The sequence below is a fragment of the Zerene cesonia genome, chromosome 14 (genome assembly GCF_012273895.1).
Source record: "Zerene cesonia ecotype Mississippi chromosome 14, Zerene_cesonia_1.1, whole genome shotgun sequence".
NCBI lineage: Eukaryota > Metazoa > Arthropoda > Insecta > Lepidoptera > Pieridae > Zerene > Zerene cesonia.
In genome coordinates this window covers 6,100,316-6,116,805 of record NC_052115.1, presented here as the reverse complement: position 1 = coordinate 6,116,805, position 16,490 = coordinate 6,100,316, and the positions used below count along the sequence as shown (strand labels likewise).

At 32.3% G+C, this 16,490-nt stretch overlaps 1 protein-coding gene across 10 annotated transcripts in view; it reads right to left on the bottom strand.

The window, feature by feature from the left end:
- LOC119831868 (transient receptor potential cation channel trpm) overlaps window positions 1–16,490 on the bottom strand; it is a 163,958-nt gene that overhangs the window by 34,887 nt on the left and 112,581 nt on the right. For all 10 annotated transcript variants that reach the window (XM_038355425.1, XM_038355424.1, XM_038355427.1 and 7 more), the window contains 3 exons: window positions 12,039–12,195; window positions 8,831–8,978; window positions 4,251–4,440 (listed from right to left, as the gene is read on the bottom strand). In XM_038355425.1, coding sequence (XP_038211353.1) covers window positions 4,251–4,440; window positions 8,831–8,978; window positions 12,039–12,195 — 495 coding nt within the window. The remainder of the gene's footprint in view (window positions 1–4,250; window positions 4,441–8,830; window positions 8,979–12,038; window positions 12,196–16,490) is intronic.

Sequence of the window (16,490 nt, the reverse complement as noted above, 5' to 3'; positions counted from 1 at the left end):
TCGTATTAAGAACATTGTTTAACTTAATTATTATTCGCAACAGACATCGTTCTAAAAATTTATTTCACTTTTTAAGAGTTGTCTTTTTATGACTCAGACGAAAGTCGTTATTTAATACTCCAGCAAGCTTTACACCTTTGTCTCATCTCTTATAACACCTGTGGTTAATGACTTACCATTATTGTAAACGAGAGATCTTTTCATTAAATTATATCATAAATATTTTTATTGCTGTACCCTTTGTTACAACCAATCGCCGTTTTATTGGGATTGGATAAATTCCATTCAAAGGCCAAGATTTTATTTCATAAAGGGTTTGACGGCCTTTTATCATTGACTAGCGGTCCGCCCCGGCTTCGACTGTGGTACATATATAGCCTATAGCCTTCCTCAATCTATCAAACAATTAAATAATTTTTCAAATCGGACCAGTAGTAGCTTAGGTTAGTGCGTTCAAACAAACAAACTCTTCAGCTTTATAATATAATAGTGTAGATTTTCTTTTTATAAATCAAACAAATTTCAAATATATCCAGTAAATAGTTATATAGTTATAATATAGAGGGAATTTATTGCTGTTGTGAGACCGCTCCACGGAAATTTGAGATATTATGTAATACGCAATAACCCACACCCGTAGGTATGTAATGCTACCTCTGCATTAATATGTATTCTTCAATAATGTATAGCATGTCTTTTCGATCCGATAATCTAAATTCGATTACCAAAATGAAGAAGAAGCAAATGCGAACGTCAAGGGCAGAATGTAATTTACAAAACATACTTTCATTCGCGTATGAAGCTTCGATATAATCCATTATCTGGCTACGTTCGGGGATGCAATGTTATTTCCGCGTGGTATTGACGGAGCCTCGAAGTAATATGAACTCGAACTTTACGCTGGGTAACTAACTAGAAATTTTTTGATTGAGATTTTCATATTCTCGTTTTCGCCCCTGCATTTCGGAGTTAAAAGGCGTCCAATTTGATGCGATTTGAAGGGAAATCAATTGACCACGAACTACGATTTCCTTCCAGGATTGTGTGCGGTTTGGTTTTGCAAACTGCCATGATTTCTATTTCAGCTGAATATCTCAGTAAGCAGTGGTTGTGAAATAATGATCTACACTGGGATCAGGCAAACGTGGGTTGATTTTATGAATATCTCTTGCATTACTTTGTACAAGATTAAATCAAAACCCTCCTCAAAATTAACATCAACTTCACGGTTTATTAAAATCAATGACGTTTTAGATGACTGCCGAAGTGTTTTACAATTGGTGTGTAATTGAAAAGGATGGAAAATTGATTCCTGCCTATTAAACATTTTATACCTACGCAGCGTTTTTAATAAATCCGGCATTTCAGAGTAGTGAAAATGATTGGCTAAATTTATAAGAATCAGTATTTAACGGTATTCATTTTTTACTTTAATTTTAACGGCAATTTGTAACAGCTCTCACGTTATTTTTATGAAGTCTTACATTATTAATTTTAATAAATGATAAGAACGTAAAGCATAGATAGCGTAACTAGAACAAAACAATAAAAAAAACAACTTGTAATTATAACCTATATTATATATTATTATTTTAGACTTATAATTTTTTTTAAGGAATACACTAAATTATCACATACGATTAATATTCCACATGGCAATTAAACTTGTTAACTTCCCGAGCCACGTGTCATAATCTCACGTAAGTTGTAGAGGGTTTGTTACTTAAGTTTATGCGCAAACTTGTTACCAAGTTGTATTTACCACAACTTAATCACGGTCGTATGTTATTTTACGGATGACATCTCTCAGTAGGGATGCAGTTTATATTCCTATGAAAAAACAGAAGAACGCTATCTTTTACGCTTTATGTAAAACGAAATCTCACTATTTTGCAGTTGCATTTGGTAATATTTTGTTATAAAGACTTAATAATTTTTTGATCCTATACTTAAAATATGTGCTAACTATATATTTGATTATCGTAAGGTCGAATCTTGACTATTTTATGCAGCTCGTCACTGTTACGGATTGATCTTACTACTCCCGATGTTATCCACGGCTTGAGAGGCAACTATTTACATACCTACTAAAATAATAGTTAAACTTTAACTGTAATAAGAAAAATCCAATATAGGATAAGGCGCTTTTATAGATTTTATAACAATATTTAAAATCAACGATAAATTCAAACTGTATATGCTGAACAGAGAAAATTTTTATACGGAAATATATGATTAAAACGTTTTAAAAGCTTCATTCGAGATGATGAGATGAATTAACAATTTTAAATAAGACCATATTGAATCATTATATAACTTAATATCGAAGCTTGTTCGTATTTATTAATGACTTAAAAAAAAACATCTATAAAAGGTTAAAAAATATCACAAAAGCCTTTCAGAAATTTAATTATTCAAATTAATCGTAGCTACTGTTTGAAAAGTATTCATTAACTTGAGATTTGCAAACACGCTCCACTGCTGAATTTGTGCAAAATTAATACTTTGATTTGAACAATGGGGATTAAGATATTTTGTGATTCGAACATATTGAAATCATTCTTACTTAAATATCTTTTATGCACTTATAAAATGATTTACTAGTATAAAATTAAACAAAGGAAAATAAATCAGCTTCTCAAAGATCATTACGAAATGTCGTTTTTATGATAATTCTAGTATCTGCTAGTCAAGATTAAATAAGCAATAATTTGTATAGGTACCTACTTCTGAACGGAGCTGCATTAGAAACTTTAATATTTTAAAACAAAATGTCTTCACTTTATTAGTACGACGGTTTTATATTTCAATTTGAATCAAATAGAGGATTTGAAGAAATTGAGGATTGAATATTAGTCAAGATAAAGTTAATCAAAACAAAGTTAAATCTTGTTAAAATAAACAAAAGGTTTTATTTTCTGAGCTTTCAATCACAAAATACTTTTATACTAATAATATAAAGTTGAAGAGTTTGTTTGAACGTTCTAATCTCAGGAACTATTGCAGATTTCAAAAATTCTTTCACTGTTGAATATGTACGAGATCCACGAGAGCTGACCTACTAATATTATAAACGCGAATGAAAAGTATGGATGGATGGATGAATGTATGGATGCATGTTACTTTTTCGATAACATCTTATCGTAATATCTGGTTGAAATTTCTTACAGAGATAGATTAAGTTCTGTATTATATACATAGGCTATATTTTGTCCGGGTACCACACGAGTGACGCGCGGTTTACACGAATGAAGCCGGGGCGGAACGCTAGTAGGTATAAAAAATTATATATAAATATCAAACGTAACACGCAACGTATAGGGTGTCAATCAAAAACAGTTTAATCAAAAAGTCTCGTCCTGTTAGTTCATCAACATTTGAACATGGAGCGAGCCCTCAGGTGATCATGACTCTCAATGTTTGTTTCCCTTTGTATATTAGCTCAGCCTCAATAGAACTTCGATTGAGTTTTGATACGGTAGATTCTGAATTGTTCAAGAGGATAATATTATTTCTCAAACAGACTCTAAGATATAATATAATGTCCAATAGAGGTTGTATAGATTATAAACGTTTATTAATAAACTATGTATTAACTTATTTATTTAGTTGACACTGCTCTCAATAAAAAAACTAAATGTATCTATCCATCTTTTCATATATCAGCTTAAAGTTAGTCTTAATGTGAAAAAAATAGGAAATGAATCCTCAGCTAATTTTTAGTGCAAAAAATGTCGTAGCTTTTTTTCTTTAACAGCCGTGGTAGTGCTGCGGTGACCTGTCTAATGCAAGCTATAACCAATGCGCTATGGAATGTTCTACATTTGTTCCAATAAATAAGCAACTAATGTGGTACTATCTCAACATTTAGTTTATTACATTATAACACTATTTTATTTTGTAAGAGAATTGATACTATTTTGAATATACAAAATTGGTTACTATTTCTGAAGAAGTTCTAATGAATAAAAAATCTAAATCTAAAATAATGTGTTTCCCCGTGACCACGCTCGCTGTAAAGTGTTCGAAACGTCGGGTTAATAATATAATGAATAAATCGCGTTTAAAATCCGCTGAAAAGTTTTTAATTTCTAAGTTCTAATGAGTTCATCAAAGCATTGGACGGGAAATTTATGCCGAAAATGCGTACGAATTGTGAAAAAAAAAATCCGCAAACGTTTCAATATTTACACATAAACAAACACACCATCAATTACATTTCTCTATAGCTAAATTACTGCACAACTTACCTCTCGGCCACTCTTGTCCGTAGACGAAGATCTCCGACCTTGCGATGTCCACTCGATTCCAAGTGAGAGCCAACGATAGCTGTTCACTGGGTGACAGGTGCTGCGCTCGGAACAACGCTGTAAGTATCACCTGATCCAGCTCTTGCACCTCTCCACCTTCTGCCCGCTCTTGGATACGGAATACTGTTATCTGGGAGATAATTTATGAGAATTAACGCAGGGTTCGAATTGACCGCCTCCTTGGCACAGTGGTTAACGCGTGAGTAGCGTAGCGTAGAATAGAGGGCTCCTGGGTTCGATTCCCGGTGGGGACGCACAAAAGAAAAGTCTCGGTCTGGCAGGACGGAGAAGGCTAATCACCTACTTGTCCGTAAAGAAAACCGATCAGTGAAACAGTTCACTGATCGGTTTTTTTAATGCCGCGTTCAAAGCTTCCTGATGTTCCATGTAGTTTATTTTACAGTTAATGACAAAGATTATACGAGAATATACAAAAAGTTTTATCATCTATTAGTGCCTATCGGTGACATCAGCAAGCGATGCAGCTGGCTTAGACTGTATCCTGATTATTTGTATGTCAGTAATCAGTATACACAAAATGCGAAAAGAATTTACTTTTAAATTTCTTGATAAATGAGCACTTGGATATGGCGATATATCATCTTCTATTATATGATATATATAGATATCATTTAATATTATATTGATATTGAATAATAACTAAAAAACAATGTTAACCTTTAAGTCTATAAATTATAAATTAATTTGTAAACTAAGTACTAAATAAATAAAAAAACGACTTGTGAAATATTATAATTAAAGTAGACTAATAAAAACATGGTAATGACCCTTCTAGTGAGTGGTATACAATATTATTGCTATGCAAATCATCTACAATGTTAATTCATACCTAAAACATTGAATTCGTAATGTCCATTCGACAACCGACCACCAGACAGCTAAGAACCAAAACTATTAAGACAATTTACATATTTAATCTCTCCAGCGGAGACCTAAGATTTCATAATCTATTGTAATTTAGACTAATAATGATTATTACAGATGTTTTTAAATTCTCGACGCATAGACGAAGGGTTGGTTTAAGTTTGGCGTGCTGTTAGTGCGTCTATATGTCTGATAGTGGAATCTTAGTTTCTCAACGATTTTGATTTATTTTTATGATATAAAGCAATTATGAAAGGAAGGCCGGAGTGTTCCTAGTATGTTTGATGAAAATCGGTCCAAGATAGAAATCACAAAACGATCAATTAAACATAATTTTTTAAATAAATACAAGATGGCCGACAATTATAAATGGAATCTGGGGTTTATTAAATTCCAATTAAACTTACTTGTGGAATTACACAAATTAGTATCAAGACTTTTAATGGCATACTTTGTTAATATAATATCATAAATAAAAAGTATTATATAAAACAGCTTTACTCAAAGAATTTTAATAAAAGCTTTGTGGAATTTAGTGGTATTTCATGATATTATAATTTGGGCAGTCAATAACCCAATATTGAAACCTTTTCACCAATATCTAAGCTAGGATTACTGAAAAGATATTAGCTTGGAACAGTGAAATATTTATGTAGTGCCAGCAATACTTTTTTACTATATCATGTTAAATGTGCTAACAAAAATAAAAGTAGCTGACGCCTGCTTAATCGAGTTAATTTATTAAATTTATTATTTGTCATATGAAAAAATGTTCAGATAGAATTCATTTAAAAGAAAAAAAAAACAAAGACGAGGATAATTAATTCTATATAATGTATTCTTAAACGTGAAATAAGGAATCCTTTCGCAGTTAGCCATGTACGTTTTACCTTAGTATACAATACAACTGGATATACAACTGGCAAAGCCGGGGCGGACAACTACTACGATTTTTTATTAAAATTACAATGAAAAGGGTGTCAAGGGTGTGTTACATTGGATCTGCCTCACGCTCTTGAGATTTAACATTCGCTATAAATAAATTAGTTACGTTAAAAACACAGCGAAAAACTGTTTAATGTTGACACAAATGTTCACCCGCATATATTTATATGTTATAAGTAAGATTAACAATATGGCTGCAATCGAGAACACATTCGCTAAAAAATTGTTTATAAGTGCTTTAATATTTGAAATATATGTTGGCAAGCAACAGCAGACGTAGGTACCTGTAATACACAAATACCAGTCGGGTTCGAAACGATAACGGAATTCGTTTAAGAGTTATCGACATTTCAGTAGCGAATGGTAAAATTTTTAAGCCAGTTTTCGTATGAAACGTGGCACGACTAGCATAACATTTAATTTAATTTTCCGCTACCGCACGTTTTTCGCTTCGCTACAAGATAATTCTCTAAAAAATATGAACTTATTAAAGTGAGGTGTCAGGGAAACGTAGCCACATAATGTGAAAAATTTCTGAAACTATTTACGCTATAAAATAATTTCATGTTATGTTATGCATGTGCAAATTGCGAAGATATTATAACGAGATGTTTTAAAAACATTAATTAAGGATGCGAGTATTGTACGTATAATTAGAAAATGAGGAAGAAATCGTTTTAAAGAAAAAAAAAACCATACACTGTAAAAGCATTTTGTTTTTATAGGTCACTTTTTAACTCTTTAGTATATTACTCATTTCTTCTTTCTATAATTTAGTAAAGATATCAGGTAGCAGCGTAACATCATGTTTTCTAAATTTTGAGTGATCTATCAATAACATCTAGTGGGGAGTGTCGTATCAGTGCATACGACTGTTGGTTTTAACATAAAAGTATCTTGTATCTAAATATCTTATTACTATCACATAATAGCGAGCTGATTGTATATGCCTGATAATAACACCGAAACTACTAAATTGGTGTTTTTATGATGAATGGTTTTGAAGTTAGATGATATAGATCAAAACGTAACGTTCTAGTTTTGTGTCATGTTACCCAGTACACATATACATATGATTTTAAACCGGCAATACGTTAAATATTTATTTGTATTATCAATCTATCTAGACCCTCTTAAAGATGTTATGTTAAAATAACTCAGAGCTTGTGATAAAACGATCACTTATTTTAAATCATTTTACGAGAGCAATGTGTTTAAATATTGATTTTTGAAATGCCTTTTGAATCCAGGTTTAAGTAAAAAAAAGGTATAAAGTGTAGTCTTCCAGAATACCAGTTATATTCACAGATAATGAAGAACGTGCTGAGCAAGCAAAGTGTGCATTAAAATAACATTACTTTTAATAGTTGGAGCGTTCAAGTAAAATAACTTTGAAGGCGTTTTTCAGACAAATATTTTAATGGATTCCTTAATTTCTTATGCAAATTAGTGAAAGTGCACAGTAAAATTTAATGACATCATATCTTGTGAAACTTTTTAATGTTTAAAAGTAATTTCATCTTTCTTTATACCGACCGTACCAAAAACCTCTTAAAAGCTCTTTCTAGAATAGTTTTAGTAAATTATGCAGTTATATGAAAAACCTATCATTTTCTTTAAACTAAGTGGTGGGTCGAAAAATCCTTTAAATACCAACAATATACGATATTTGCTGCGATGCACGGATACCATAAAAAAAAAATTAAATCCAGATTATACATATAAAAATCATTCTACATTTACCTAATTAGCACCAAAGATAAAACTAAAACATTTTTTCAAAGATAAAACTTAACACTAATGAAATCACAATATAACCTAATGCCAACAAGATATCGTTATAAAGTTTGCAATATTTCATTAAAGTCGCTCACAACTTTCCCGCGCAATAACGCCGTCGCGGCATTCATTAACCTCTTTCCCTTTTTTCTAAAGAATTAAAAAAAATCGTTTGTCAATACTATAGGAGTGATAGGAGTGAAATTATTTTCGTTTATACGGAGAATGAATGATATTTAATTATTAAAGCAATAAATTAAACATATAAAAAGCAGTGGTGGCTCAGTAATGAGAACCTCAGACTTCAAAATCGGGTTTAAGTCGGGGTTCGAGACCGGGCAAGTGTGCAGGAAATAAATTGATCTTTCAATTTATCTGCACATGTGGATAATATCACCACTGCTTCAAACGACGAAGGAAAACATGGTGAGGAAACCGGCGTCCGAATCGTGTTTCAAAAAAAGTTTCGACTCAAAAAAAGTTCGACGACATGTGACATCTGCCAACCCGCACTTGGGCAGCGTGGTGGATTATGGCCTGAACCCTCATAGGAGGCCTGGGTCCCAGAGGCGGAAACATATATGGGCTGATGATCATGAAATGAAACATAAATACTGCCAGACACACATCCTCAGACCGTTACAATAGAAATGTCACTCGAACAGAAACATTTATTTCAAATAGACAAACCTATTTGAATAATACAAACACATATTAATTTACCATCGTTTCGGTATCCAGTTTCTACATGGAAGACTCAACAAGAAACTCCGAAGTTGCTCTTTGAAACTGATTTTTACTATTGTATATAAGAAATATATTTCACATTTTAATCAAAGTTTCACATTTGTATAATATATACCACAAGAGTATTAAGACTTGTTAATAATATGTAGTAGCTATTGACTTACCAAGTTCTTTTTTCTGGTACATTGTAGCAGTTCTCCATACAAACACTCCGCCTGCTGCAATCCCACCTCGAAGGTCTTCTGTATGGTGCCGATGAGATAATCACGCATTGACTCCAGGACCGTTTGCTCGCCGGTCTCTGATGCATATCTAAAGTAATAACATATGATATTCAATGATTTAACACTTTTTTGCATCAGCATAAGAAACATTTATCCCGTGACTCACAGGTGACCTGAGGTCGAGGTAAAAAGATAAATTTATGAAATTATTATATTGTCACCGATCCTTGATAAGTATACAAAGTTTGAATTAAATCTGTCCGTTTAAAGTGGGTTAAAATACAGTCTAATGAATCCAGTTACATACAAACAAGCAAACATACAGGTGGAGCTAATTAAAACACGTATAAAATATAATGTATTGAGTTTTAGTAGATTTCTGAGTAGACATAATTTTGCATCATATTTGAACTGAGTATTGAATCCAGTTATATTGTTGCAAACAAATAGCATTATCGAAGCATATTCCAAAAATAACTGGATTGGATATGAACTACAAGAGTTTGATTAGATAAGAAAATTTAATATTCTTGTAATATATTCGCATGGATATTCAATTTGACATACATATTGGGAATTATTTATTCACTTCCTAACGGTGTACCGATATTTGATGTGAACTTCATGAATTGGTACATTTAGTATTCTGAGCTACATCTGTGAAAGCAATCTAACTGCAAGGAAAATCAACGTATACCACGTGGGTTCAGTACCACACACGGAATAGAAATATCCTCCACTGTACTACGCTACAGATAACAAATTAACTTATCCAATTATATGCTCCTAATAAATTATTTACTGTTTTTCAAGTCGCAACTAAAGCGGAATAGAGAGGGAATCGTTACAGTTCAACGTACCTATGTGAATGTTTTTAAATGAAATTTCTAAGATTTTTTCTAACTGTAAATATAAGTAAATTATAACATTGGCCAATAATTCTGTATTTTTGAATAAAAACCACGTAGTAAAATACTAATTTAAAAGTTGCATTTGAAATCTTTGTTTCGTTAACTACTTTAATATGAATTGAATAAATAGGTACCATACACTTTGCTTCATTTCAAAATAATTTATGTTATTAATTTCGAAGAATTACATCACTTATAGCTAACGCTCCTTTATCACAAAAGGCTCTCGGATCATACAAGAGCATTTGTTTTAAGTGCGTCTTCTGCGAAAATTTTCTTGGCAAGATAATCCTATTCTGTATACGAAGATTATACAACTGGCTCGGGCTAATCTACACGCTAGACGTTATTTATAAGCGTTGTACATTTCCCCGCGAGACCAAGTGCTGGTAATATTTCGTGCTCAGCCATTCCGATGGTTTGTATGCCGCAAATGTATCAAATTGATATCCCCGTCTATGTGTTTGGTATCGGTTTGTAATTTTATTGTTATTTTTATTTAACTGCATGGTTATGTTTCCATCTTTCTTATATGCTATATACGATTATTGTTATAATTTCAAAAACTAGTTTGGTCATCTGTTCTTTGCGTGAAAATTAGCCAAACACAACCGTAACAATTTTTCTCCATCTTTGCTGTAACCATTCAAGTAGGAACATATTATTGGCTGGCTCAGTAAATAAGTGACAATAAATACATTTATACGTTTTACAACATGAATAATTTTGTAAAATTATTAAAACGCATACATAGTGTTTAAGAATTTATGACTGTCTTTAAAAGTAACATAAGAAATCAATTATAGTATTATCAGTAGGTATAACTGATTTCCCAGAAAATATATTAGGAAATTAGTTCATATAATAAATATCTTAATAAAGAATAACTTTTCAACATTCTTCTTTAAATTAATATGCAGCGAATGAAAAAATATGATATGATAATCGAATCACAAGAGCGTATAAACAGTTGTATCGGAATCCCATCCAAATATTATTCATTCAACGTAAAATAAACAGTTCAATTTAATGCCGAAACTCGTAACAAGCTTGATTATTTTTAAAATAATTGGAAATGTTCGAATTTCATTCGCCTGTTATTTTATTAAAAAACGCGACTTCCAGCGGATTTTCTTTGGATCCATTTACAATGCAATTAATACGAACTGGATAAAACTAGACAAGGTAATTTAATAGCTAATGATATTCTGTAAGGAAAACCTGAGTCGAGCTTACTAAGATTAATCACCATTATAACTCGATAGATATTTACATCAGGTGGTAGAATACAATGCAACTGGAGTTTTATCGTACATTTCTATTTATATTGTACCTAAACGAAAGAGGCTCAACCATTGAAACCACTGAATCGATTTAGATGACATTTAGTACGAATAAAGTTTAAGACCCGAGAAAGGACAGCCTAGTTTTACATACCGGATTTCTCGGGAATAGCAAGTAAGTGGGGAACACCCAGAGACTATCAAAAAATTAGATTTTTCTATCATCTTTTTCACTATGCAAAGTCGCGGGCGGAAAGATATATATATATATATATATATATATATATATATATATATATATATATATATATATATATATATATATATATATATATATATATATATATATATGTATATATATATATATATATATATATATATATATACAATGCAATGAACATATTCAAACTAAAATCTTATGTTACAAAATAGTTGATGAAATTGGAGCACCTAATATGGATCTGAAACTTTGCTATTCACAAATACTTCATCGTATCTCGTCTTTTGTTTGAGTTGCTCGTTCTTCATTTGTCCTCATCCCTTATACTTTTGACTATCTGTTATAGAAAATACTAATTCTGTTTGTTAGGGAAATATTGAATTTGAACGTTATTCATTTACTCTTAGACCAAATATATATAATCCACTTGATCGTTTTGACTTATTAAAACCACTTTTATGTGTTCGGTGGAGCAATAAATAACGTTATTGACTAATTATTTCAATCTATCTAATTGAAAACAAGAGTATTGGGAACCCCTTTTCCTTTATATCCCCCACATTATAAGCATTAGGCTTTTATATCCCCTACAGTAAGCAAATTGCATCGGGCATTTTTTTTTTTTTTTTTTGTATCACTGTCGCATTGGGCTTGTCCTGTTATGGCAAGTGATTTTTTATAAATAAATAAATAAAAATAAATAAATAAAAGTTACATTACGAATTGGGACTCACTTGTGAACGAAAGCAATGAGGTCAGCCGCCCTGCCGCTACCGTCGCACACCACCACAGGCACTGGTGGTGTGTCTGTCACGTATTCCAGCACAGCGCGAACGGTGTTCGTGCCGCCTTCTATTACGAGGCAGACGACGGGCGTTGATGAGTGGGTGTCTGCAAGAAGACATTGAGTAAGAATCGAAAGATCTAGAAACTGTGCACAACTGTATAGTTAAGAATATAATAAATTCGATCGTGAGGTCTTTATTATTTAGGTTTTATTATTTGAAATTTTCAAATACTTATAAATTGCATTGAATGCTGCGAAATGTAAGAAGAAAAATTTACATAAGAAGACTTATTAAACACTACTTAAAAATATGTTCAGAAGATGTTCCAGCATTTTCTTACCCCATGAAAGATTAACGCACGTATCTCAGTATATATTTAATTCTATACGTAGGATAACATTAGACAGTTTCCCGATTTCATGCATGCATAATCACGACAGAACAATCTTACGAGTCAGTATTCGTTACGAGTTCTTGCGATTAAGGACCCGAAAATATTTCAGGAAATTCCCGCCTCGTGAGATTTAATACCTCGTTAATCGCAATGACTTGCAGGAGGGGAATGACGTGGAAGTTGCCTTATTATATTTTGCAGCGCCAATTATGTAACCATCACATATGTAGCTGTAATAGTTCTGACTAAGTTTCAGCTATTGTGGCTTATTTCGAATGAGGCTAGCTTATTGCTAAGAAAGTATTATGGTGCAAAAGTACGCAAGAAAACATAAGTGCATTTCTTATTCAGTCACTATAAATATCGTGGTTGAGTATTAAGTAGAATTTGGACGTTTTTCTTACCTTACACCTTATTTTCAAAAGTATAGAACTAGTAGAAAACGCGATTTATCCATTATTCATTTCAGAAATGATGTATCAATCAGCGGCCTGATTATTGTCACGAACATGGGGTGAATCGACCAGAAATTACTATATGACGTCAGGGGCAAAAAACTTAAGTACTATAATCCAAGATTGAATCTGTTGAATTTTATCAACAGATTTATAGTTACCCCAATTACTTGTTAAGCAAGGGCCGCTATTATTTTTTCATTTAATCAATGTATTCTTAATCTGTTGCTCAAAAATTCCTTTATATATTATCAACAAGACCCTCAGAAACTCGGCCCTAATAAATAAATCCCAATAAACTATGTAAATAATGGAATATTAATTAATGTTGTACAATTTGAACACCGACATTGAGACTTCAGAACAGCCGTAACTTTCTATTTGAAAGTACTTCATTCCTCTCAATTAATTACAAGTATTATAAGCCGCTTTTATTTACTCAAGTCTGAATGGCATGAACCAATCAATATATTTAAGTACGGAACGGTAGGCAATTGTTTAAATGTTGAAGTGGGTTTCTCCAATATAACAGTGACCCTTATTAAAGCGAAACATTACAGCAAATGAAATCGGATTTCAGGTCACAAACGTACTAAATTCTAGAAGCATTTCGTACTGCAGTAAACATGAAACCGCAATACATAACATTAACCCGTCATTCGTCACATTCACTGGAATTCTCATTAGGCTTAGGTGCAGATGGTTGTGAATTTTGAATGTCAAACTGATCGATGCGCTATGAATTACGGCTAGATTAGATGTTCCATAGAGGTTTTTTTACTTATTGCTGCTACTCTGATTATATGTTTAGGTATTTATTTCGTTAGCAAATAATTTCGGACAACAGATCTACCGCGGGTCTTCCTTATAACCCTTATCGGTGGTAATATTTTTTCTGTGTTATGACGATATAAACGCGAATCTAAAAGTCAAGCGGAGTAAATAAATGTTTGAGTTAGAGTTTATATTTTAATAATACTGAGCTTGCGACGTATACAAAAATCCAGCTGACCTAGACAATTGGTAGATGAGTGTGACGTCTTCCTCCAGTCCCGTCTCCAGCATCGCGTGGGAAAAAGGTCGGGTTTTAGTTGATAAAAATCCGACATAACTAACGGCTTCTTACGAGGAGCTATGGGTATCTTGTAAGATTCATGGAATCAAAATATTTATGTTGTTGTCTATCAAAATTCACCTCAGACATTGCGCTAAAACGAAACGAATACAATTCTGCATCAAACATTTTGTAAATTTTGAAATTAAAGATTAATTTTGCTACTAAAGAGGCCTGCTGTAACAAATATCTTAGTTGAAGGAGCGAATCTGTTATAAATGGGGTTGAATTTATAATTTTCACAGGTGATGCAATCTGGCAGCAGGTGGTACAAGCTAAATGAACAACGACAAAGTAATACATAAGAAAGATTATTTATATGAAGTAATGCCCGTATATGATAAAATAATATTAACGTCTTTCAATTAATACAAGTTTCCAATTCAAGTTGCAAGTTGTTTTATTTTCAGGTCTTTAAATACAGATTAAGGCTAACATTAAGTTATAAAATCTATATATATAAAATTCTCGTGTCACAGTTTTCGTTGCCATACTCCTCCGAAACGGCTTGACCGATTCCTCTGAAATTTGGTAAGCATATTGGGTAGGTCTGAGAATCGGCCAACATCTATTTTTCATACCTCTAAAGGATAAGAGTAAGGCAGAACAGCGTTTGCCGGGTCAGCTAGTATTAAATAAAAAAATGTTAACGTCCATCAATCCTAATCTGAGTATTTAAAGAAAACACAAAGAAAACATCCTAACGCTGCGTTAATTTTAACATTCTTAATGAAGGAATTCGCAAATTGCTTTCTAATCTCGAAGGTTTTTAATAAGAGCAGCGTTTTATCCTTAATGCGTTTGGAACATTTTTATTTGTCTTCATTTCTGGTAGAATAAAAATTAATAATTATAAATATTAGACGAATTATTTATTTTTGCTATGCTTATTTGTAAATTTGGATTATATTTGGTACATTAAATGAAGAAATCTGAAAGGGTTTATAATTTGAATAAGAGAAATACCTTCTTACTTGGTTAGAACTTTTCACGATTCCCTATCACATAAAAAAAAAAAAGTATAAATAAACCATAAATGGTCATCATAAATTGAAAGATGTGACTTTTGTTATATATTATAATAATCAATGTTTAGTATAGAACAAAAACATGAATGTTTATTTTTATTCCGCATGTAACAGTATAACCCAAGAGCCTTAAAAGCCGCGTAATAAAATTTATATTGCGATCCTGAAATTCGGAACATCTCGATTTTCATTCTATGTCGTAAAACGCGTCATAAAAACTACTACAATTTTATTACATATTAAGGCAGTGTCGCTTTCAGGTGTGAGAAAGCATTTATATGTATCGATACGATGTCAGTCGAACGATGATGTCTGACAAGTCTTGTTATCATAATAGTTTACATTGTTACTTCCTAATGATTCATTTATAACCACTTCGCTGCTTTAGTAATAAGTCCTACGGCCATATGTAAAGTGAAAAAGTGCATGACATTTGTTATAGATATAGATAGCAAGCGGAAATGTAGCCTAATGACATATATAGGATTATTTTAACCGAACTAAGTATACCTGGCACCCTATCGAGAGCGAGGGCAAGAATATTTTCAAATGAAATCTTATGATAGCCAGGGTTAAGTTCTACGTGCCATATAGGTATAAGATTTTTTATAACGGGATCCATTTCATTGGAAGAGTTATTTCTATAAAATGAACATTCTCCAAAGACTAAAAGTTGAAGTCAAAGCTGCACATTCTGTTATCGAAGCGACATCGTACGATATTGACAGTTGATCGTGTCGCGCAGTGTGCAAATTCTTAAAATGTCTTGAAATTTTTATCGTTGATTCTTCAGAGCTCAATGAATAGTGCATAACATGATAACATTAAAACAAACGCATTTCACGGTTCCAAATACAACAGCTGATACCCACCCACGACGTTATCACCTACTTTACTACGACGTTACTACCTATACTGAAAAATCAATTCGAATAATATTGATGTCCATTAAGGTTAAAGAATGATTAATATAATTTATACTTAAAGTTACAGCGATATTAATTTATGTAATGAATGTAATGACGTAATGCGAAATTGTAATATAAAGCAATTTTTATGTGAATGAAATATTTTTGAAGAATATACGATTTTTTATCATGAGGTGGGATTCGAACCCACGTCTTTCGCCGTAACTTGGCGACGCTTGATTTTTCGGCCACCCACGATCCCCCAAAAACAAAAACAAAAAATATACATATATAATATATCCAGATAATAGATGTAGCCCATAAAGCTGCCGAGCTTAAATGGAACTGGGCTGGCCACGTCTGCAGAATGTCCGAAGAGTTGTGGGCGAAGATTACCACTATGTGGATCCCTGACTAGACAAAAAGACTACGTGGTAGGCCCAGAGTTAGATGGCGGGACGAGCTAGATACTTATTGCAAAGATTGGCTCAGAATTTCT